The sequence below is a fragment of the Ambystoma mexicanum genome, chromosome 8, assembly GCF_040938575.1.
Source record: "Ambystoma mexicanum isolate Mex_15411 chromosome 8, UKY_AmexF1_1, whole genome shotgun sequence".
In the NCBI taxonomy this organism is placed as follows: domain Eukaryota; kingdom Metazoa; phylum Chordata; class Amphibia; order Caudata; family Ambystomatidae; genus Ambystoma; species Ambystoma mexicanum.
Window position 1 is genome coordinate 1,724,844,183 of NC_090929.1, and position 23,718 is coordinate 1,724,867,900.

A 23,718-nucleotide genomic window follows, 5' to 3' on the forward strand; every position below is an offset into this window, starting at 1 on the left:
AGGCGGTAACTTACCGCCTGGGTCGTAATGAGGCCCATAGAGCTGCGCAGAAACGGAAGAGACACTGGCATTTCATTCTCGTCCCATAAATGTGGCACCCAAGCACAGAAACCTCAGAGTTTTTGTACATTTTACACAATGAGCCTTAAACAAGAAGCCACTATGATATATTTAGTCAGTTACATTAACAATGAACTTCCTAACTGTGCATCCTCTTGAGGGCACGTCTTTACAGAACCATTCAAAACCTTTACAGCTGTGTTTGACACATACGCCACAACATTTCCCTTCACCTCCCAATCATTCAGGTAGTGCTCCTTCCCCTCCCAATCATTCAGGTCAGTGCTCCTTCCCCTCCCAATCATTCGCGTCAGTGCTCCTAACTCACCTGCAGGAAGATCGACATGGCAGCTTATTCCGGAGATCAAATTGTCGACTGTACATACAGCTTGGTTCTCTTGTGCTCTTAATGAGAAGACAGAGTTGGCTATAAGGGGACCTGTTAGGAGAAGGAAAGAAAAAGGGTTATTGCTCAACTAATTGTTCAGTGCTGCTACACTGAAATGTACAGAATAATCAGGAAAGTTAGGACTGCGGAAAACAATCCATGCTAGAAACGTCCACCAAAGCTCCTGCACCTGGACCAGACGCACCAGAAGTTGAGATCATGCATATAAAACTGGAGTGGGGCAGACAGCGACCGGTGGATCCGCACAGAAGGCCAGGTCACCTACAAACCGTAGGAAATGACAGAAATGTATCTCTCCAAGGAAAAGCACTGTATGAAAAAGTGGAGCAGCACGATTGCAAACCACAAGGATCCTTCAGCTAGTGTCCCGGATGAGAATAAAGGTGCAAAAACAAATGTTGCACATTATTACCCTGATCCTGGGGATTTTCTTTTTAAGTTCTCAGGTGGGGTGCCTCAGAAGGACACATAGCTTAACACCAGCATACCTTTCCATGCTGCTGTTTAATCGATGCACCCCCAGTGAATCTGCCTGCTTTTTACACATGGTAAAAGCAAGCAGATTCTAGGGATTGCCATTGTAAAGGTCTCCCACGATTGGTTACTACTGCAGGCATTTACACTTTTCACAACAGGTAGTGGAAAGGAAAGGTGTTAAAGGGGAAGTTCGCTCAAAAATGTTATTGTCCCAGTCTTTCGGGCATGTATTTTAATCATACTGTTATCGATCTGACATTTTTATCCTATGCACCTTACCTTGTTTCTGCATGTGTAAACGTGAGGAAAAACCTAACGGCTTGGGCGCTGCCATCTTGTACTAATCTTATCTGTTGATGCATTGCCCGAAGTTCAAGTGCCCTCGCGGCAAGAATACAGATTGCACGCCCCTCAAACTGACATCACTAGGTGCTTTCGCCCCTTTTCACAACGCCAATGCACATCTCGTGTCAACGTTCTCTGTGCGCAAGCTATTGACGTGTCTCCATGGAAATGCCAGGGCGCCTCTTTCCTCAACAAGTATAAACAGACCCTTTCTGAGCAGACAACATTTCAGTTGCTATTTCAATCATCTCACCCTATTTACTTTTGATCGCTCGTGACTCGGATCTGCTCTGTTCAGCTATCTTCCTAGCACAACGCCCCGTGAACATGTACTAACACCAGCAGAACTGATTAACTTGGTAATTGCGCTTTATTTAAATATTTGTCATATAATGTATCTTCACCAAACCTTATATAATATTGAAATGTCATAGTTTGTGCCGATTGTGCATTTATTTGCTCTATGGGTATTTTTAACATTGCAATGTATTTTCTTCTCCTTCTTTACCAGTAGTTGCTACAAAAAAACAAAAACGTTTTTATTTTTCTGACTGTGCATTTTGTAATTATTCATTTTTCAAGAAGTATGGCAACAATACAGCCCTACCAGTACGAGCCAGAATATTCCAAAGAGGAACTAATTGAAAGAGAAAGAGAAAGAAGTGGAAACGATGGGGAATCGGACGATAGTTGGGAAGATGAATGACTGAGCATGAGGCTGAGCCTAGTCGCATGGAAGACGTTTCCATCTGGTGTACCTGCAATAGTTGCAAGGTCATGCCAACCGAGGTGGAGAACTGCTGCTGCCGCCAAGAAAAAACTCTGGATGCTTGTCCTACGTATCCGAAGAAGGCACACCACCGCTATGCGTTACCGAGCTGCATGACTTCAGGGCAGCATGCCTCACACGTTCCGTGTTGAGGATTATGGTGGTGCTTATGCACGACGTTCACGCAACAGTTCGCCCTCGCAATCCATGTAACGAGTAAGTATACTCTAGATGTGATGTAATTTTGACCACTGAGACGACTAACATTTCATGTTGTCCTACATTGTCGTAACTTTGATTGATCACTGACGCATTAATTTAGTCTGTAAATTGAATACATTTCTCGCACGTATTGCAAATCAGAGTGTTCATCGCTTACGTGTCTTTCACTTTAGACTAAAAAACAATATTTCTCTAAGGCGCAAACCGTTCTGGCTCGAATGGTTGTTCATTTTTGTAATGTGTGGATACTTCAACGCCCAAGTACATGTTTCCAGAAAGTTATTTTTCTAAGGGCAACTATGCCATCAAATTTAGGATGCATTTTCAAGTAAGATGTTTCACTTATCTGGTTCATTCAATTAAAATATTTGTTTCTTTTTCACAGGTGGTACAGGCTGGTGGCCTACCGTTGGTTTGCATGGTGGCTTTGTTTCCTCGTTCAACGAGTAATGCCCGCCTGTGTCGTTCGAGCCATTCGCACCAAATTCCCCAGTGACAGCGGACAGTACAGGGGATTTTCACACAATGTGCTGCAACCTCAAGTATACAATTTGTAGTTTGTTTGTGCCATCAACATGTTGCTGGTCAGCAAAGCGACGGCCACGGTTTCGAAGTGAATAAAGAAACCAAGGGGAAAGAGAAAACCTGTTTGTTTTGGAGAAGTTTTTAAGTGGATGTTTTAGTCATATTATGTTTTTAGTTGGGAAATTGTATCTTCTGTATGTGTGCTATACATTGAGCATGTGTTTCTATAAATTTGCTGGAGGCTCAGAATGAAGAGGAGTATAAAGACTGAGCCAACAACTGAAACCAAAGATGTTGCTTGCCAAATGGATGTCACAATGGAGCAACTACTATTTGAGGCACAGCGTGGTGCAGTCAATATCAAGACTCGTGGTGCATATGTCCAGTGGCCGGAAAATGAATGGAATCTCACCTGTGAACCATAATAAGTTACCAAGGACCATTGCTACATTGTTCAAAATTGCCCAAATGAAACTGAAGACAATGAAGATGCATTGCACTTGCTTGCAGAACCTTTGACACAATCTACACCCTCTAAAAATGTTCCACCCAACACACATTCAATGTTACCCGTTTCTCCAATTCATGTGGAAATATCACAGCGTGAACTAACAGAGGCTGAATCTTCAACGCAATTGAATGAAGAATGTGCTCAAGATCTCAATTTCAGTATGCCTAGTTAGCGGGAATTTTCCACAACCGTCGAGTCGCAAAACTCAGTACTGCAGGCCGATTGGCTATTAAAGGAGCAAAAATACATTGGGGGTCATTATGAGGTTGGAGGTAATGGAAAAACGATGCCGGTAAAGGATTACTGGCACCGCATACCGCAACAGGCTATTCCAAACCAAGAACCCGGTATTAGAGGCGCCGCTAATAACGTTGACGCTAATAGCGGCATGGGCGCGGACACGCAGGCCTTCAGGCAAGCAATACTGGGATGCCGCTAACAGGAGAACATCACAAGTCAGGCGGACATGCAAATACCGGCATCATGACGGCGCTAAAACGGGATACCGGCATGCCGGCAATACCGGCATCGCGAAGCACCCGTAAACTGCTATGTGCAGATTCCCAACTGCCACAGGTGCACACAATCAGCACAGGTGGAGGCAATGGAGTCTGGGCCAGCACAAAAGGAGCACACCCACACACCCCACCCCTTCCCACACCAAAATGATTCCACTAGTATTAGCAATACTGGGGTTGGAGGACATGCTTGCATTGCTACACCAGCAACAACAACAACAACAACAACAACAGCAGGCACCACAGAGGAGATGCAGGAGGAGAAGGAGGGTGAGACAGGCCCAGCATGCCCCACCAGTGCAGCCAGTGGTACCACGCAGGCAGCCCCCAACCCCTTGTATCAGAGCCAGCCCATTCAACCTAACCACTGAGTAGATCCACACCCTGCACCGTCTGGACCGGGACACCATCACCACCATCGTGGACATGATACACGACGACATTGTCAGCCTCATTGAAATACGCACTGCCATCCCCCCTCTACTGAAGGTAGTGTTGGTGTTCCACTTTCTTGCCACAGGCACCTACCAGCTCACAGTGGGGCACATGCATGGCATATCACAACCCTTATTTTCTCGCATGCTGAACCAAGTGCTGGATGCCCTCCCATGGCATCCAGTGCAGTGAAAAGTAATTTGGTATACGCATTGTATAATGTGGGAGAGCCAGGATCCTTGTGGTTTGGTGTACAGACCCATTGGATACCCTTATGGCACCCATGGGTGGGGGTGCAACCCTGTGCCCCTAGTGTATGTTTTTGGGCACTTGTGGGTGGCCCACAGAGCAGGGTATAGGCTGGTGGCAGCTCCATGCTGAATTTGACAGGTGCCCTGAGTATCCCCCATTTTGGGATACCCAGGCCCTGTCATTGGAATCAGTTGATTTCTGATAGGAATCGTTTACCCCGTACCGCCTCATTACGAGGTACCCTCGCGGGACCCAGGAAGTAACGCCTGGTCAAACCAGGCGTGCTTACCGGGCCCCGCGAGGGAAAGAGGGAGCAAACAACGGGCCAACTGGTAATGGCCCGTTGTTTGCTCCCTCTCCCATTCCCATTCAGCCCTATGGGGGCTGGAATGGGGAAGGACCGGGTCCGGGTCCTTGGAGGGAGGAATTACTCATTCTGTGGACCCGGACCTGGATGCAATTTCGGCGGCAGCCATGCTGCCAATAGTGGCATGGCTACCGCCAAGGTCGTAATGAGGCCCATGGTGTTGTTGTGAAGGCCAAGCCAGACTGGCTGGAGCCTTCCCAGTGACTGTATGTTGTGGGTACACCCTTTGGGTGGGACCTGGGTGAATGGAGTGTGTGACCAATATACACTTATTGTTGTGGTTGTCTGGTTTCTGGCATGAGAGACAAAGACTGAGACAGCCTTGCCCGAAACCGACATGAATGCAGTGTGTAGTGTTGAATGGCTGGGTCCCAATCCACATTCCTTGTTGTGAGTGTCTGAAAGGGAGGAGTATGGCCTGAATGCACTGTGTGCCTGATTGGCTGACTGACTGCATGAATGGCCTTCTGTATGATTGGCTGCTGAGTGTGACCCAGCAGTGTGGATGAGAGACAGAGTAGTATATCTGGGGACCTCTCACCACTGGAAATTGTTCAGAAGGTGTGGCTACACTTGAAGAGTAACTGGAACTGCTGATCCTCGACGCCCAGCTGGAAGAAGAAGACTTGATGTTGCATTTGCTTCGACCCGATCTGAAAGCTGCGGAATTCGTCGAAGACTGATCCGAGAGAGGACCTGGCTAGGCGCTCTCTTCCCGTGCTCCGAGGGACCATCGAGCACCGCTAACCTTTGCCGAAGCTCCCTGGAAGTCAGACCCTCGAAAGGCTGCCGACCGGAGACGGGGACCGCCGAGGAGAATGAAGTGAAGCACCCGGACGTCGCCGCCGAAGTCCATTGCCGTCACCCAGGGTTCGGAGTATCGCCGTAACCGCTGGAGGCCCGTCGAAGCCGTGTTGCCCCAGAAGAGGGGACCGCTTGACGGTGTGCCGCCGACGACCGGAGCCGTCCGCTTCTTTGCCTAAGACTGTTGAATCGAAGGACTCCCTTGTCCGCACCGACGACCACTTACTCCTGCCGGAGAAAGTCGAGGACGCCGACGCGTCTAGCAGAATCCGCTGGTGGGTTTCCCACCACCCAGAGACCACGAAGACTTCGATGACTCGCCGCCCTTGTCGGGCCACAGTTCTTCAGAAACTCTTTGCGGTCCTGAACAATCAATCGCCGAGGTGCCCTGCACACCTCATCCTCGCAGGACGTCGCCGACGAGTACCGCCTGGATCGACGCCGTGGTCTCGGCACCCTCGAACTTCTCATCGATGCCGTCAATGGCAAGTTCACCTTCTTCAATGCCTCTCGACGATCCGTGACTCCTGCTTTAAAGGGAGTCACTCAAGAAGGATCGATCGAAGCTTCTTCGAAGAACTCTGCTCCACCAGGTATATTGGGGGGGGGTAAAAACATTATAGGAGAGAATAAGACTATTGATCAATATATGGACTGGGCTTGTGCTATATCTTTATTTTACAGGTTGCCCAGGTGGGGGGATCTCCACACAGAACTGTGTCTATCGGTAGGGGGCCAGTAATTTGCCAATTGTTCAACCATCTGGCTTTCCTTCCTCTCTCTCTACTGTTGGTTTCCTCTTTATTGATCTGTGTGATATTTTGACAGTATAGTTGATGCACTTTAATGAGATCTAATAATATTTGTGGTACCACTGTAGAACTGTATATATTTACCATTGTTGATTTTCTGAGTACAAAGTGAGTTATTGTGATGGTGTACATAACCTTGAATATTAATTATATAAAGATTGGGCCTCATTACAACTCAGGCGTTAAGGGTTAACGCCACCGTTAACCCTTAACGCCTGATTCTGATTTTAACGCCTGCTTTTAGCAGGCGTTAAAATCCATGGCGCTAACCTGCCATGGTGCTAATTACGCCGCCGTAATTTATGGCGGCGTAATTAGCGCCTTCCCCACTCCCATTATGCCCTATGGGGCAAAAATGGGAATGGGGAAGGGAAAATGGGAAATGGGGATTTACCGCCCCACTCACCTTGGAATGGGGCGGTAAATCCGCCATCCACCATGGTGTAAACGGAGTTTACACCATGGTGGTAAAGTTGGTGCACTAAGCACCAAGGTTGTAATGAGGCCCATTGTGTTTTCAGTAATACAGTGTGTGGTCATTCCTTTGTGGGGGTTTGGGGACTACACTGTACTTAAGAACCATTGTGGGGATGACAAGAAATCCGTGTGCCAACGATCGGCTATCCAGCCCCCCTGGCGCCCTTATCTGGGAGGACCAGTTTACAGCAAATTGAAGTTCACCCCTTAACTCAATTGGCCTTGAAAATACTTAGGTTGAAACACGCGTCGGCTGTGTAGCGAGTTACCATGTCAAAAAACTTGTCATTCATTTCTACAATGATGTTTTCTTTGGTGCTAACTAACCAAAAATAAACAAATTAATGACTATGACCTGACTGGACCATATCATTGATCAAATCGCTCAACAGCGACCACTGGACCACCATACCCTACCAGCGCCCAACTGATCCAGAGTTTGTCATCCCCACAATTCTCACAAATAAATGGGAACCCCGGAGTTGGTTCCTCGACAAACCAGGATCCAGACGGCTGGTCAGATTCGGAAACAAGAAAAGAGGAGGTGCGCAGGAGAAAGGGAGTCCCGCCACGATTAACTCCACCCTTGCTAAAACTGTACTTAAGAACCAGCCTGCATAACCTCCCGAGAAGCTAGGCCTTGATTGCTCGACTACGTTCCCAATAATAGAGAATCTTGGCTGGGGTCCTCTGTGCCTCTCCTCTACCATATAGAGAGCAGAAGTACAGACACCCCCCTCCAGTCTTTACACAAACCCCATGCACACATGCAATACATGGCACTTGCGCTGATGGCCTCCCCTTAACAGACGCAATAAGTCGTTCCAATAAGGGATATGTTTTTTATATGGATGAAGTGGAGGTGCGTCCCGTCTACAATATACGTTTGCTGAAAGGGCAATGGAAAGGGGTAAAAGGGATGTCATTGCAGACAAAATCTATCCCATGGCTCCAGTTGGCTACATGGATCAAAATCAAGACCCTCAGCAACAATCACAAGCTGTTCTTGGTCCCGAGACCAGGCAATCTCCTACTTTCCTTCCCTAAATAGTACCCTCATACAGCCGTACACTCCTCTAATTCAAACTCCATTACAGTCAAATACTTCTCCAATCTGGCAGTGGGTGGGAGGTCTCTGTCCACCGCAGGTGCCTGCCTTCCCAAAAGGATCCATGTCCCTGTCAGACTTCTGGAGCACCCTCTACAGTTCTGCAAACTGGTAAAGAATGTACCATTCTACACCGCTTTCCCCTCACCAGAAATGACCGAACTGCTGCAGTTACTGCTTGTCTGATTCTCATGATTCCCAAGGGTTCCCTGGACCATCCTCGGAGTCAATATTAACCTACTAGCGACCTCGACTAAACTAGCAAAGTTTGGTCCAGACTGTGCCGAGGGTCGGTGAGTACTTGCATCACTTACGAGTTTCCCCCTGGCACAACCAATCCCTTTTACGCACTAACATCACACAAAGGTATTCGATCTGGGCTGGGTTAGCCTGCTCTCCTTAGCTATTCTCACCTTTTAAAAACTGTTCTGCCACCAAGGGCTCATCCTACTGGAATAGTGGGAACCAATTCTTCATCGCCTCAAGCCCCTTCCTGACTTGCTACAGCCTTCCCAAGAAGACCCGCTATTGGCTTCACCTGAGCGATCGTGAGCTTTTACGCACTACTGTACTGTTGAGCACAAGACTCCGCCACATCTTAGCTGGAATAGAAAGTTAGGGAACAACTCAGAAGAAATGTCTAATGCTCCTAGTGTATTAACCAAGCCATCTCTCTACAGGTTGTGGCTGTGTTTTCTTCATTTGTCGCATTAGGAAACCTATTTTATATATGCTATGTTTATGTTTACATTTATATAGCGCACCAGGTACCCTAAGGCTTAAGGGCGCTGTCAAACGCAAAACATTCAAACATGACAGGACAGATACATACAGCCGAATCCAGGACCTCACTCACAAGCGAGAGTCCACCCAGAATAGGGTCAGAGCAGATGGATGCATTTTATGAAAAAAGTACGGTTTAAAAATGTCTCTATAGTAAAGTGTTGTGGGTGGTAAAGATTACTTGTGTCTATTGGTCTGGTCGACAATAAATGTATAGATATCTTTCATATACATTTGTCTAAGAGTAATTTGTGGTTTGTTGCTGTGTGTGCACATTGTGGGCTTCCGATCACCCCTCCCCCTCCTGAGACTTAAGGCCTCATCACAAGTTTGGCTGTAAACCTTAAATGCGGTGTTAACGCTATTACTGCCGCATTTTAGGGTCCGTCAAATCACAGGTTTGGTAGGATTTACCCCCAGCTCGGAGCTGGGGGTAAATCTGCCACGATTATCAGTGCAATTACTGTGCGGTAATACCGCCAACGGTAGTTGCGCCGGAAATTCCCAAATGGGCCCAATGGGGAATGGGGATTTTCTGTTCTGCCAAACCCGTGATCCAGCGCTAATATCGCTGTGGGGGTAGGCGGTAACACTATTTGCCCTGGCGGTATTGCAGCGGTAATACCGCCGGGATACCACCCAACTCGTGATGAGGCCCTTAGTCTTGACCGCCTGCGAGCTACCTAGATTGGTCTGGCTTGTCCAGATAGTTAGCCTGTTTCATGAAACCGAGGGTGGCCTTCTAAACTTCTGCCCATCAGGTCAGAGTTTAGAAATCCATCTTAACACCTTCCTCGAGCACTTGTACACTCATAGGCTCCTCCTTCCATCCCCTATGCACTAGCACAGCCGATTGGCACAAGGCCTAGCTGGAGCATGAATGTAACTTACCGTTTCTGAATTATTTTTCAGAAACCTGCGTTTCCATTTCGCCGTGTGACGCTTTGAAATAGAATTTTGTTGTAGAATGCGCAGTGCAAATGTTCACCTTGTGTGTCATGTGGCAACTTGGCATGACAATGAACACACCGGAAAGAGCACGCAATGTCACCCTGTTTCGCATGATGGTAGAGGGCTGATTCAGGTGCGCAAGGGAGCATGAACAGACATGCATGAATTATAGTAAGAGCCGTGCAATATATGCCAGAATTGTAAGTATCAGACAAATGATTCAAGAGCAGAACAGGGTCATACTAATGATGGGAGGCTGGAATGTAGCACACTAGGAGCAGGGGTATGCTTTGTGCCATGAAACTACTGGATGAGGGAGAGGTGGGGTTTCAATTTAGTTTTCTTACAGAGATGATATATCCCTGTAGGTAACAGCAACACAGAATTTTCTGGATTGTTCTTACGTTCCTGTCGCAAAACATATTTTACATAGCTGTTTGTAATGGTCCTTGGTTTTCTGAACCACTTGCCCGAAGAAGCGTTTTGTCCATTTGTATTTTTTTTGTGGCTTTCTTTCACAAGATTGAAAACTGCCTGTCTCTGGCTTCAATCACTGAAAACAGGCTGCTATTGATATTTAGCCTTCCGCGAAAGTCAGCAACTGTTCGAAGGACACAATGGGCCTCATTACAAGACCGGCGGCAGCCGTGCCTGTATTACATTCTTTTAATCATTTTTTTCCGGAACCCTTGAATGGGCAATTACCAGTCATTATGGCCCTGTCGGACCCGGTAATTGCCCTTTCGCGGGCACCGGAAAAAAATGCTCCCCATTCCCATTGAGCCCCATAGGGCTCAATGGGAATGGGGAGGTCGGATGCACTGGCACGCATCCGACATGGTCATTTTCCCCATAGGGCATAATGGGAATGGGGAAGGCGGTAAGTACGGTACCGCAAATTGTGGTACCGTACTTACCTCGAGAGTCCCTTTGCGGGCCCCTACTTTAACGGCTAGTCTAGGTATGTGTTGTTTCTAAACATGACACAAGAGCTAACTGCCCGCCACAATCGTTTCTCTCACCTCTGGCTTCTTTGCAATGTTCCAGCAAATCTCGTAGATTAACTTCACCCAGCGCGAGAACATGGGTATTAACATGGCTGTTAGAGCCATCTGTCCCAGTAAACAAAGACCTCACTAAATTAAGCGGTCGTTTTTGAGATTTGCATGAAACCTGCTTTCACAGGGTTGAACCACAGCAGAGTCAATTCTTCATCATTCTTGGGTGCCATTCACTTCTGCAATAATGTCACCTGCTAGAACACCTGCTATTACAGTGCTCTCAAGCGGGTGCAGCACCATGCAGAGATTGGGAGAGACCCACATTTTCATATCTTCGCGTTTTTGACACAAAGAACAGGTGTTTGCCTGCAAAAGCTGAAATAAGTGGTACTTTTCCAGGCCTAGAACATTCTTTACTAATCCCACTATACCTGCAAGGCGAGTTCCTTAGTTTACATACTTGTCCTAAGAGAAATGCACTCGCCCCATGGTGATGGATGACTAAATATTGATTTACCTGTGCTTTCTGTGAAATGATGCATGTCACCATAAGAACACGTCATACTTGGTGCAATGCTGCCAATCAAAGGCCAGCCATGCAGAGTGAGTTATTTGCCATTTCCTGCAAAGTTTGTTTGCAGTAAATGTCCAATAAATGTTTCAAACATCCCAATACTCCCCAGTGAGGTTTATTGCCATGCAAATCGTCCTCTCTATTCATAGAATCTCCTCACCAATGCGAGTGGGCAAGTACATTTTGCGATCCCTGACATTAGCAAATTCCGGCATGATCGCTGAGTGAGACATAGCTAAATAGTGAGGTGCGGTTGTGTACTTAGATCAATGTCACCGTCTCCACAATATACATTTATAGCCACAAAAGACTTGACCACCAAAACTTACTCTGAACATTGGGAGGCCCTGAACATGATTTCTTGATACCTCACCTCCTTTGTCACTACTTGTGTCTACTAACCCCTCAACATGTTGTCATCCTCCATAAATGGCACTGCATTGGGACCAGCTGGCTAGTTGAGAGGGCTGGCCCAGGCCTTACTAGAGGTTAGTGGTCCCTATGGAATTATAGCAAAGGTCCATATTCAATGTTGAGAAAGGTTATGCTAATATGGCAATTTGACATGCCATTTATTCTGTTTGATTACTGTTTTATTCTGCTCATGACATGCACACATTAGGGACTCTGTCACATACTGGCAGCGCCCATTTAGGGTTGGATGTGCTCAAAGGTGGGAGAAAGGGAATATTCTTGCTATGAGTTCTATGAGACAAAATGCTAAATGCACCTACAAACTCACAATTATAAATATTTGTAGTCGCAGGCACAGGAAGATTTGTGCTCGTAGGCACGGCATAGACGTCTGCCAGAATCTATGTCATAACCCATGCTGCTTGTCGCCTTAGAATCGGGTGCTAAGTTCTTCCGGAGGGCCAGGTGGGGATATTCCCGTAAGAGCCAGCACTTCCTAAGCTAGAGGAGCATTTTCAAGAGAAATGCAACACTTGTGCTCCAGGATCTCTCTCAGCACTCCATACATTTACATCCTAGCATCATGCATGTGCATGGGTGTAAGGTCCTGCAATGGCTCCAGACATTGCCAGTCATGGGGCCGCATTACGACCCTGGCGCTAATGGGTTAACGGCACCGTAAAAAGTTGCGGCGCCGTTAACCCATTAGCGCCTGATTACGAGGTCCCTTCGCGGGACCCAACCTTAACGGCTGGTCTACGCCAGCCGTTAAAGTAGGGACCCGCAAAGGGACCTTGGTGCTAAGTACGGTACCGCAATTTGCAGTACCATACTTAGCGCCTTCCCCATTCCCATTGAGCCCTATGGGGCAAAAATGGGAATGGGGAAGGGCCATGGAGGAAGGGGGAATTACCGCCCCGTCAACCTTGTAATGGGGTGGTAATTCCCCCTTTCTCCATGGCGGAGTCGGTAAATTACCGGCATGGACCATGGTGCTATTAGCACCATGGTTTTCCGCCAGGGTCGCCAGGGTCGTAATGAGGCCCATGGTATCAGCACTCAAGCTGCACATTCTGCATGTTCTCACAAGTTCAAACTCTCACACTAGCAGCTCTCACTTCTCCACTGCTTTAAACATTTTCATCGAACTCCTTCACGACTACGTAACATCTCTAGTACCCACTCCTATTGATGATTCATGGAGCAGGGAAACCCACTCACATGACCCCTATCCTTTCTAAACTAGACTAGCTGCCACACAAGGCTCAGGCCAAATTTAAAATAGGATACATAGTATTCAACTCCCTTTGGCTCAAGCAATGGTCATACTGCTGGGTGATTCACATCTAATGTAGAATACGCCTGGCATGACTTGAGTTTTCACGGATTGAAAAAAAACATTTTATGTAATGTTAAATGCTTTTATACAGTGCCTTTACTAATGAAGTGGTCTCCCGTCACTGAGGGTTGTTAGAGTAGGTATTTCATAGCATTTATTTATTTATTTACTGCTTTTATAATACGGCCAAACCCTTGGGTATCACGCGTAGTTACACAACAATTTAACATATAATTATAACAGTTTATATACAATGAGTACAACATTATAACAGATTGAGATACATAGACAAAACAACCACCAGGTCTTGCGACGTGGCAGAGGTTCTAGTGACTTGGCAGCGGTTCCAGGCGTTCTATCATTCGACTGGGTGTGGAGTAAACATTATTCAAAGGACCTACCTTGCAGTTTTTGTCCTAGTGGACTAGAGGGGGCATTGTTTGAGTGTCTTTTGAGTGTCTTCTTGAAGCATTGGAACGAGGGCTCGGGTCTGACATGCTGAGGGAGGGTGTTCCAGAGTTTTGGAGCCATTCCTGTGAAGCTGCTACGTCCAGCTCTGGAGTATTTGTAGCGTGGGATGGTAAGGTGTTCCTTGTTGTTAGATCTTAAGGTTCTTGTGGTTCTGTTCATGGTAACAGAGTTATTGATGTAAAGGGGGGCCTTTTTGGCAAGAAATGTATGTGTGATGCAAAGCGTTTTGTTAATTCTGTGGGCTTCCCTTCTGCTGATGGAGATGTGATTAGATTTTTTTAGACCAATGGCTGCTCTTAATGGTTTGTTTTGTAACAATTGTAGTTTGGCTACATTGGCATTAGAGGTACCTAGTAGTGGCACATTACAATAATCTAACTTTGATCAAATGAGGGCTCTGGCCAGTGTTGTGCAGTTTTGTGGTGTCAACAATTTATTTTATTTTTTATTTTATTTTAGTATTTGTATAGCGTGCTACAACCCAAGGGCATAGAGGCGCTGAGAAGGATATGTATGCAGGCTTGCTTAAGGGTTACAAGATAGCGGCCCAGTACAATGGATAAATACAGACAAAGTGCAATGAGTTTGGACGTGTAAGAGGTGGTTGAGGAGAGGGAGTTGACATGTTTAGACATTGTTAGGTTGGCGTCTAAGCAGACCCCTAGCGTTCTGACGTGTTTGGAGACTGCAATTTGGGTGCCGTCAATGGCGATTGAGGCATACTCCAAAGGGAGAGCAGGGAGTTTTGCAGAGGAGCCTACTAAGAGGATCTCCGTCTTCTCGTCATCTAGGCATAAACTGTTCATTGCCATCCAGCTTTGAATAATCGAGTATTTTTGATTAATCATGATAGTGTCTTGATCGTAATTCCCAGTTAGGGGTTTTAGGATCTGGGTGTCATCGGCAAAGTTTGTATAAATGACTCCCATGGCATCCAAGGCGGCAAATAGAAGCTTGGCATAAGCATTGTAGAGGGTGGGCGATAAGCACGACCCTTGCGGGACTCCTAGTGGCACTAGTATGGGGTCTGCTGCTTCACTGACAATGGAGACTCGGGATGTACGATCTGCCAGAAAGGATTTTACCCAGAGAGTGGCATCTTGTGAGAATTGGAAATTGTTTGCCAGGGTAGCGCATCATTTGTCATGGTCAACTAGGTTGAACGCGGCGGATAGGTCTAGTATTAATAGTATACATAGTTTACGAGTGTCTCTTATGGCGTACATCTGAATTTTAAGATCAAGAAGTGCTGATTCAGTGCTGTGGTTAGGCCAAAAATGCGATTGTCTTGCTCCTTAGAGATTATTTTCTTCAAAGTGGGACAGTATTTGTGTATCGGCTATTTTGTCAATGATTTTCAATAAAAAGGGAACCGTAGTTATGGGACGGTAATTAGTGGGAAAGGTGGGGTCCAATGTGGGTTTTTTGAGGAGCAGGGTTACCCACGCTCTTTGATACTTGGTGGGACTAGGTTGGTGCTAAATGAAGCATTAACGAAGTTGGTAATGATGGGGTGAGGGCAGGAGTGCATAGCTTTACTAGGTGGGCTGGGAAACTATGGCCCTCATTACAAGTTAGCCGGTCCGGACTTAACGGTGCCAGTAAAACCGTACCGGCACCGTTTTCCAGACCGGCTAACTACGACTTCTGTGGCGGTGTGGTGTTACACCCGCCAGGTCTGACCTGGCGGGCGTAACGCCACCGGCTACAGATGTACGTGGAGGTTTATAGTGAAAAGACTCAAAAAAAAATATCGAAAAAAAGGTCGAACCAAAAAATCTCAAAAAAAAAAAAAAAACAAAGCGAATTTTTTTTCAATACGTTTTTTTTTTCGAAATGGGGGGTTCCCCTCCCCAACCCCTCTTTTTTCATTTTTTTTTATTTTACCCCTTTTTTTTTACTTACCTGACCCCAAAAATACATATAAATAAATAAATAAAAATTAAAAAAAAAATTCGAGATTTATTTTTCGATATTTTTGTCATTCGATATTTATTTTTCGGCCTTTTGACTGACCACCATACGTGGAAACACCAGCACAATTACCGCATTGTGCCGGTGTTTCCACGGCCCCCATTCCCGTGGAGTCCTATGGGACTCCACAGCAATGGGGAGTAACGGAATGCCGGCTCTGGAATTACCAGACCACCAGGGCTGTAATGCCCCGGTAAGTCAGGCAAGTCCGCAGCCGGTAAATCCCTACGGGTCCAGCGGCAGCTCAGTTTTATGAGGGCCTATCTCCTTTGCAGTTAGATGGTTTGAGCTTGCAGATGGTGTCTAATACTTGTTCTTGGGATACTGGGGTGAATTTAAATTGAGTTTTAGGGTTTTGTCTAGAATGGTCTATTAGCTTGAGGGGTGCATTTTGTAGCCAGGAGGTTTCTTTTGGATAGTATTTTCCCGTAGAGTAGTTGTATTGTACTTGCTAGAGCGTTTTGTGCAGTGGTGCACCAGTCTTTACTGGAGTTCACTTGCGTGGTTGGTGGGACAGGATTTTCCAATTCTCTAAGAATTGAGAAGAGTTCTTTTGAGTTAGATGCTGCGTTGCTAGTTAGGGTGTTGAGAGCACTAGCTTTATGGGTGATAATGGCAGATTTGTACATTTTGTTTGCTTCAGCCAACGTTTTAGTGGATTTAGCGCTTAAGGTTTTTTGTGGATGTGTTCTAGCAGTCTCTTATTTCGCCTGAAAACTACGAGTTCTTTATTGAACCAAAAGAAAATAAGTTTATCAGAGCGTCTTGATTTGGTTGTGAGTGGGGCTAGCAAGTCTATGGTAGATTTAAGGCACTTGTGGTAGAGGTCTGCAAGACTGTTTGGGTTGGGGCTCATTGTGAGAAGAGAAGACATGGCATCCTTCAGGAGGGGGTGAGAAGGTCTACAGTAAGGTTATGTTTATTTCTTATTTCAATGGTTTCCAGGAGGGTTGAGATAGGAAGGAGTTTCTTCTCTATAGATAGAGAAAAGCTTATGAGGTGGTGGTCCGTCCAATCAATTGGGGTATTGTCGTCTATAATTAATTGGGAGTTCAGAGTGAGTATCCATTCTAATATTCTACCCTTAGTATGAGTCGGTGAGTTCACTAGTTGGGTGAAGTTCATATCTAGATTCTAAGTGATCCGACCGTGGCTGATTTTACCGCGGCTGGAAAGTTTGCATATGAAAGGTGTGAACTATCAAATGTTTGCACCTTTCTCATGCAAACACACTTACATACTTGAGGGGCTGCAGGTGTTTCCCCCGCAAACCTTGCTCACTATACTGTAGAGTATAGTGAGCGGGGCACCACCGCACTTTTATTTATTTTTTTGTTTTTACTTACCCGCAATGTTCGAATTTTTGGTGTTCAAACCTTTGGTGGTAGCATTTTTCGGTCGTATTGTACGGTTAGACCTTTTTTATTTTTCTTTTCGGTCCGATCGTACAATACCATCTAGAAGGGAGGCATGCAGGGCCATCGCTTTGTGATCTTGTACGTCATTGAATCCTAGATTGAAGTCACCTAAGATGATACATTTGGTATTGGGTTTGAGTCGAGGCGTAAGGAGAAGAGGGATGTATGATTCTGGGTGACTACTGTTGTTAGGGGCTCTATACACTGCCAGTATATTGGTGGTGGTTTTGGCATCTGTTGTCAGTTTGGCTAGGAGTAGTTCATAGCCTTTGTAGGGGAGGATTGGTCCAAAAGACCCCCCTTGCCTACATCCCCTCCCCAGGTGAGGGCCATGACTCATCGGGCGTCCCCTCCTTACCACCAGGGCCCGGGTGGTGGATGGCTCGCCTGCTGAAGACATTGCCCAAACGTATTAAATTTAGCTAGGCCTCAGAAACCATTTTGTCTAATAAAGATGGTGTGAGCTCTGCGCACTGTAGCACGGCCCCCACCTTTGGAGAGTTTCAATTATCCTTGTGGCCGCAGCTCCCTGGCAGATCCGCTGTGAGCCCGTTCCCACGAACAAGACGGACATGAACTAGTGTAAGATACCAACACTGTAACATTTCACCTTCCGCAGTGTATCACTGCTCCCAGCATGACCCGGCCAGCAGAGTCTGGGTGGAAAGAGAACTGAAAAATGGTCCTTTAATAAAAAGCAAAGGTTCCCAAAATACTAATGCCAAAACTACTTGCAATGCGCGCATTTTCTCCACAGACCCCTTTTTGATTAGGAAATTTGTAAAACGTACAGATATGGCAGAATACATGTTCACATGGCATAAACAGTGAAGCACCCCCACCACTGCAGTTGTGGGCAAATAATAAAAGTGTCCTGGGGGGTTATTTGTTATGTGCCTCATTGAAAAGCTTACACCCCACGGTCCCGCGCCACAACCGAACTAATGCTGCTAGAGTGCAAAGAAAGACAAATGCAACCATACTGAGGGCTCATGAGAAGGACAAGCGAGAATGCACCCTCCATGTGTACAAGTCCAAGCCCCTTATGTGCCACTACTGTCATGTACGGTGGCAAGTCATTTCCTATGTGCTCCACCAACCTCACTACTACCTCACTAACTGCAAATGTATATGCATATAACACAATGTTGTAGTTGTTAAAACATAGTGTACAAATAATGTGCTCGGACTGGCTAAATTCGAGAGGCATTAGCAATGTTAAGATGTGAGCTTTGAAATGACTCAATTAGTATTGTATGTTATTTGAATGTTTATGATGCTTTCACCGCAAATCGGCAACACACGAGGAAGATGCCTTTGTGAGTTTATGCAAGGCCATTCCCCCTCCCTCCCAGTGGGGCCTGCCAGACGAGAGGGCAGAGGCCTGCGCCGCGCTGCTCCACCTCCCCCAACTAGGCTGGAGCCGCTTCAAAGATTTGTAGTCCCCTCTGCAGCACCCAAGGCCACGGCCTGCCACCTGCATTATTTACAGCCCAGTAGTAAACCTCCGCCTGAATACACAAATCCAAGGCGCCCTCTCTTAAACCCCACAACCCACCGGATCACCTTAGGTTTATGGCCCCTGTAAAATTAGGATACTAATTTACTATGGCAACATGCAGCAGCACATACATAACGACTTCTAACAAGACAGAAAGACATGTACCGCCTGTCCCATGCCCTGAGACCCAGCCCCACGACCTATGGTACCGGTCAACAGGACACTGGTAACCAAGTACTGATGAATCGCCATCAAACCCCTCTCAAGGTGCATTCCTCCGATGTTGCATTAACCTGTAGAATAACCTATTGAAAGATTTACTAAAGAAGATAATATTGCAATAACTGAATGACTGCGGTGTGCATGGCCTAGGGCAAATAAGTCAGGAAAAGGCATTCATCTCTGATACTGGCCACAATGGCACAACAACACCGCCCGGATGAACCCAGCTGACCTGCCAGGCCCAGCCCAACCCACGAGGCTGACCAGTGACGTCCTCCAGCCAAGGCCAACCACATCGCAGCAGCACCTATAGCTAGTCATCACCACCCAATCCCACTGAATTTGTGCCCCCTATAGTGTGTAGGTTTTTATGATGTTTTTTGTAAATATATACGCCTGTCTTTGCTATTGTCGGACAGAGCGCTCTCGGAGTTTGCAGAGTTCTTTGCATGCCCTATTCTGATTGATAAACTCCCATTTTCGCTCACCCGCACTTGTCTTGGCCTTATTCCCATTCTGGGAGAGTCCATCATTGCCTCTCATTGCGGGGAGGATCGTGCTGGTTGGGGACGCTTGCCTTCACATTCTATGGGGTCGAGTGGGCAGATTCTTGGTTGGAGACTGGTTTTGACCATTATGGCTACGCCTCTTCCCTGGGCAGTTAATCTGTCAGATCTGAGGATATCAAAATCAGGTGGGATTGCCAGTGCAAGTAGTGGGCCTGATGCTTGGTGCAACCGAGTTTCAGTCACTACCAGTAGGTCCAGCTGGTGGTCCACAATGAGGTCATGGATCTCGATGGCATGGGGCACCAAGAGAACGTATATTTAGTAGGGCACATTTGATACTGGGGGGGGGGGAGTTTAGTAGAGGGTGGTGAAGCTGATGTTTGCGTGAGAGTGGGTTTGGAGGGTATAGGAGGTTCAGATTTGGTATTTGGCTGTGGTCTGGTCTTTTTGGGCTGAGGTGATGGGGGTTGGTTTTTTGGCAGTATTGGTTGTATGTGAATTGGTTAAGGGGCAGATGGTTTTAGTAGTGGAATTGAGCATGGTAGGGGTGGAAGTACGTGATCTGAGTCTATTCAACGTGGACGTGCCCGTTGAGGGATATGCTGACTTGGTCACAGATGGTAAAGAGCTAGTATTGCCTGACATAATGTGACCGACTGTGTGTGTGTTCAGATGTCTTAAGGTGGCATTGATAGTAGTCACGTTGGCTTCGACTGTGGGTGGGTTGTCACTGAATGGTGAGAACTGCTTGGTCGTCCAAGGTCCACTAGTTTTGAACGGGGTAATCTTGGGTAGGAAGGTGGTGGGGCAAGGGATGGGATGATGTTGGTGACATCCTAGTTTGGCAAGGCCATTTCCTGTTGGGATGAAACTGCCTCCTGAGCATAATATTGCATTATCTACCAGGCGGAAAGGGTTCATGGTGAACAGTGGCCAGCCTGGGTGTCTGGACATATAGGTGGCTATGGGATGGAGTCAGGGGGTGGTAGGCTATGTTCACTGAAATAGGGTGGGAAGCATGCAATATGATACTAGAGGCTGTAAGGCGAATACTTGCTTGTCTATAGCTAGTATTTGAAACAGTGTGAATTGAAGTGGGAGAATGGAAGACCAGGCTCCCGTCCTTCACCTCTCGCGCTTGGCCTAAAGGGTCACGGCCCAGGCACCCGCCACGAGAAGAGTTTGCCCATCTACCAGACGACCAAATACCCTGGTACAGGAACATACGGATGTGTCCATCTGCCTGCCCAGCAGCCCGCCCTGGCCATGCCGACACCTGCGGCGCGGATCAACTAGACTAAAACCTACACGTCGTTAGAGATGCCATGACGACCTAGCCAACGGTCAGCACACCGGTACAAATATACACACTGGACACTCCCGCACCAATCTAAACGAAGAATATACTCAGTGCTATGACGTAGGCGACAGACATACTCACGGACGTGCATCTTTATTATTTTCCACATAGGCTTTCAAAATGCAGAAACGCAAGACGCATCATGAACTCATCTAAAGAGCTTGCTTACGCTTCTCCTAAACCCAGGTGCCACAATGAGAAATATAATGAAGACACGATACTGGTCATAAGACAATATGGTACTGTAACCTAAAGCGCCTGTGCACCAAACAGTTCCACCTATACACCAGGCCTAAGTAGGCCGCAAGCAAGAGCTTCCATGGACGTTAAAAGAACAAGAGTCAGGTTGCTGATCCTGCAGAATGAGCCCAACGAAAGCAAACAGCCAAGGTCGCAATGTTGCAAACCCACATTCCGAAAGCAGACCATCAAGGGCACGATGTTGCAACCTCGCACGCCGCACACCAACGTTAAAGTCACACCTGCAAATTAAACCAGGCACACAGGGGAAAAACAATATTAATTGTGCAGAATTCTGCCTCAAACACGGTCCCACCTCACGTGACCAAGCCGAACCTGACAGGATGCCAAGCCCAGGAGAAAGAAGGCATCTGGATCCCTCGTTACAAGACATAGGCAGATACAATTAAAAGGCTCAATGGACATCTGCGACAGTGGGAGTAGTCGGCCTTTCAGCTTATGAATAAGTCCTCACATTGTCTGCACGTACTCATAGTGAAACATTGTTGCAAATGACAAGTACACCGAGAGCTGGGAACAGCGATGGTCCCAGGCTGGGAAGCTCGCGGGCGCACCAATCAGAACATGGGGCTCCTATCACTGACGCCATTAACATTAACCAATCATCAGGGGTCTTCATGTAACAATTCTCATGTATCTAATTGTAGGGACAACCCAGATATATCACCTGACTAACCCTTGTCCACTAATATTGTTCTCTATACGTATGCTATACTAACCCTACCACTCGAGCAACCAATTAAGAGTGGCGATAGGTTTTTTGCTAACTTTCCAAGGTGACGCAAGTAGCGCGTCATACTAAGGTAAAAAGGGCCTGCGAGCCCTACGATTGTGTGTGTGTCAGGACGGACGCGTACGCTCCTTGACCCATCCCTGCCGTTTTTTGTCTAATAAACAGCAGAGTCACCTTGCTTCTTGCGTGTGTCTCATACTCTATCTCTTTTGGGATATACGGGAGGAGTTGGGGCCTCCCTGCCCGGAGGTCTGCGGACGGCCCGGCCGACCCCGGCAGAATTTCCCCCCGACAAGTTGGAGGCACTGCTGAGATCTGTTTAAGATCCACCTTTTTATTTTTACTTTTTCCAGGCACTCCCGTTGCGAGGAGGCCCGGCGGCGCGGCCCCCTCTGCCGTTGCCCCCTTCTGAGGACTACAGGACCATCGCGGAGCTGCGAGAAGACCGGACAGCGTAATCCGGATATTGGCCCTCGGGAGCCGGTTGAGAAGTATCCCGCCCGCGGTTGGCGAGTGTCCAGACGTGGTCCAGACGAGGGGAGGTGGCGAGCCGCTTGGAGGGGTGCACGCAGTCGAGCGGCCCCGCATCAAGAGAACTTGGTGAGCATGCCACGCACAACAAGCAATGTGAGATTGTGAGGGAGGGGGGAGGAATTAAATACGGGAGGAGGGAGGTGTTGCACAGGTGCGCGGCGAAGGTTTGACAATTTAGTGTTGGCAATGGAATGAATGGTAGTCGAACGAGTGCGAGAGCAGTCGGCTACGTCACGCGAGAGAGAGGGGCGGAGCACGAAAACATCACGTGCGGCCGCTCGTAGAAACTGATTGGCCTAGGTCGCGACTACGTGTAAGGGTGGGTGTGTGTGGTTTCCTACGATTTGGCATTTATTGATCAATGAGTAGATGAGGATCCCTATTGTTCGAGCAAGAAACTCGATAGGTAGATGACGTTTCCCTGTAGGAGGTAGCTAGTTAGTTGCCCAATACGGAAGATAATTGGCTGGTTAAGCCCTCCTGTTGAGGGGCGTATCACACGCGAGGCGACGCAGCGTGCGCAGTCCGATTATATTATTGATTTGATTACCTTGTTCCAGGAGTGACAGGAAGACAGCTGTAGGGTTAACGGGGGTAGATTGCAAGTGTATTTTGAACTTAAAGAATATATGAAGAACTTACCAGTAGCTCGAAGAGATCGGTGACGTCACCAGTAGGGCTTTCATAGGATATCGCGAGCACAAGGCATCTTCGTTTTGAGAGTGGTGGGGAAGAGAACTGTGGTAAGGGAGTGGAAACGGAGATAAACAGTAAATGAGTTGATCGGGGAAAGGCGAAACGGGGGACGTGGCTGCGCACGGAGAACGCCGGCCACGGCAAGTGTAGAAGGGAGAGGAGCACGTGAAAATAGGACGACTGTATAAGAGCGTCATAAGGGGTACGCAGCCGCAGGGGGCTACGTGCGCCTCGGCCGCAGGGGGCCGTAAGGGCGTTGTATAAAGAAAGAAAGACTGAAGAAAATATACAAATGAAAAATACTATATTTTTTTTTTTTATGATTTTCTTTAGCGGACTATCGTAAGTCCCCAAACTTACGGGGCCAGGTAACGATATAAGGTTGTATATTGTAAACTGCTAGTGAGATAAACTGCTACCAGATAGGGGAAGGGTAACAAGTGGAGCGCTACTATGTCATACGGGACAGGATCGGGAGGGTGGGGGAACACCCTCACTACCCCACTACAACACATATGCACAACACTGCCACCCCATAGGGAGAAACTGATTAAGTATAGCATAGAATGGACCCAGGGGACGGATAACAAAATGCTAACACCGTGGCCGCCTAATGGTAGCTTTGATCCATATGCCCAACATTCACTGCTAAACCATCTGCACAATACATAGGGGAAGAAGTTGGCAAACCATGTGGAGGTGTTTAACTTATGGAGGATGTTCCAAGGGTCCAAATGGAATGTTCACTATGGGGGAAATACCGGAAGAGAAAGAGATTAAGGAGGAAGGAGAGGATGGGAAAAAGGGGAGTGAGGACCCAAAGAACACGGGGAACGGACGAGAGGGAGGAGAAAAGAATAATACATCAGATGACATAAAAAAGGAA

General features: G+C 47.1%; 1 protein-coding gene across 3 annotated transcripts in view; it reads right to left on the reverse strand.

Annotated features, from left to right (window-relative positions):
- LOC138473364 (zinc finger protein 398-like) overlaps positions 1–23,718 on the reverse strand; it is a 171,572-nt gene that overhangs the window by 109,171 nt on the left and 38,683 nt on the right. For all 3 annotated transcript variants that reach the window (XM_069612049.1, XM_069612048.1, XM_069612050.1), the window contains exon 3: positions 389–499. In XM_069612049.1, coding sequence (XP_069468150.1) covers positions 389–499 — 111 coding nt within the window. The remainder of the gene's footprint in view (positions 1–388; positions 500–23,718) is intronic.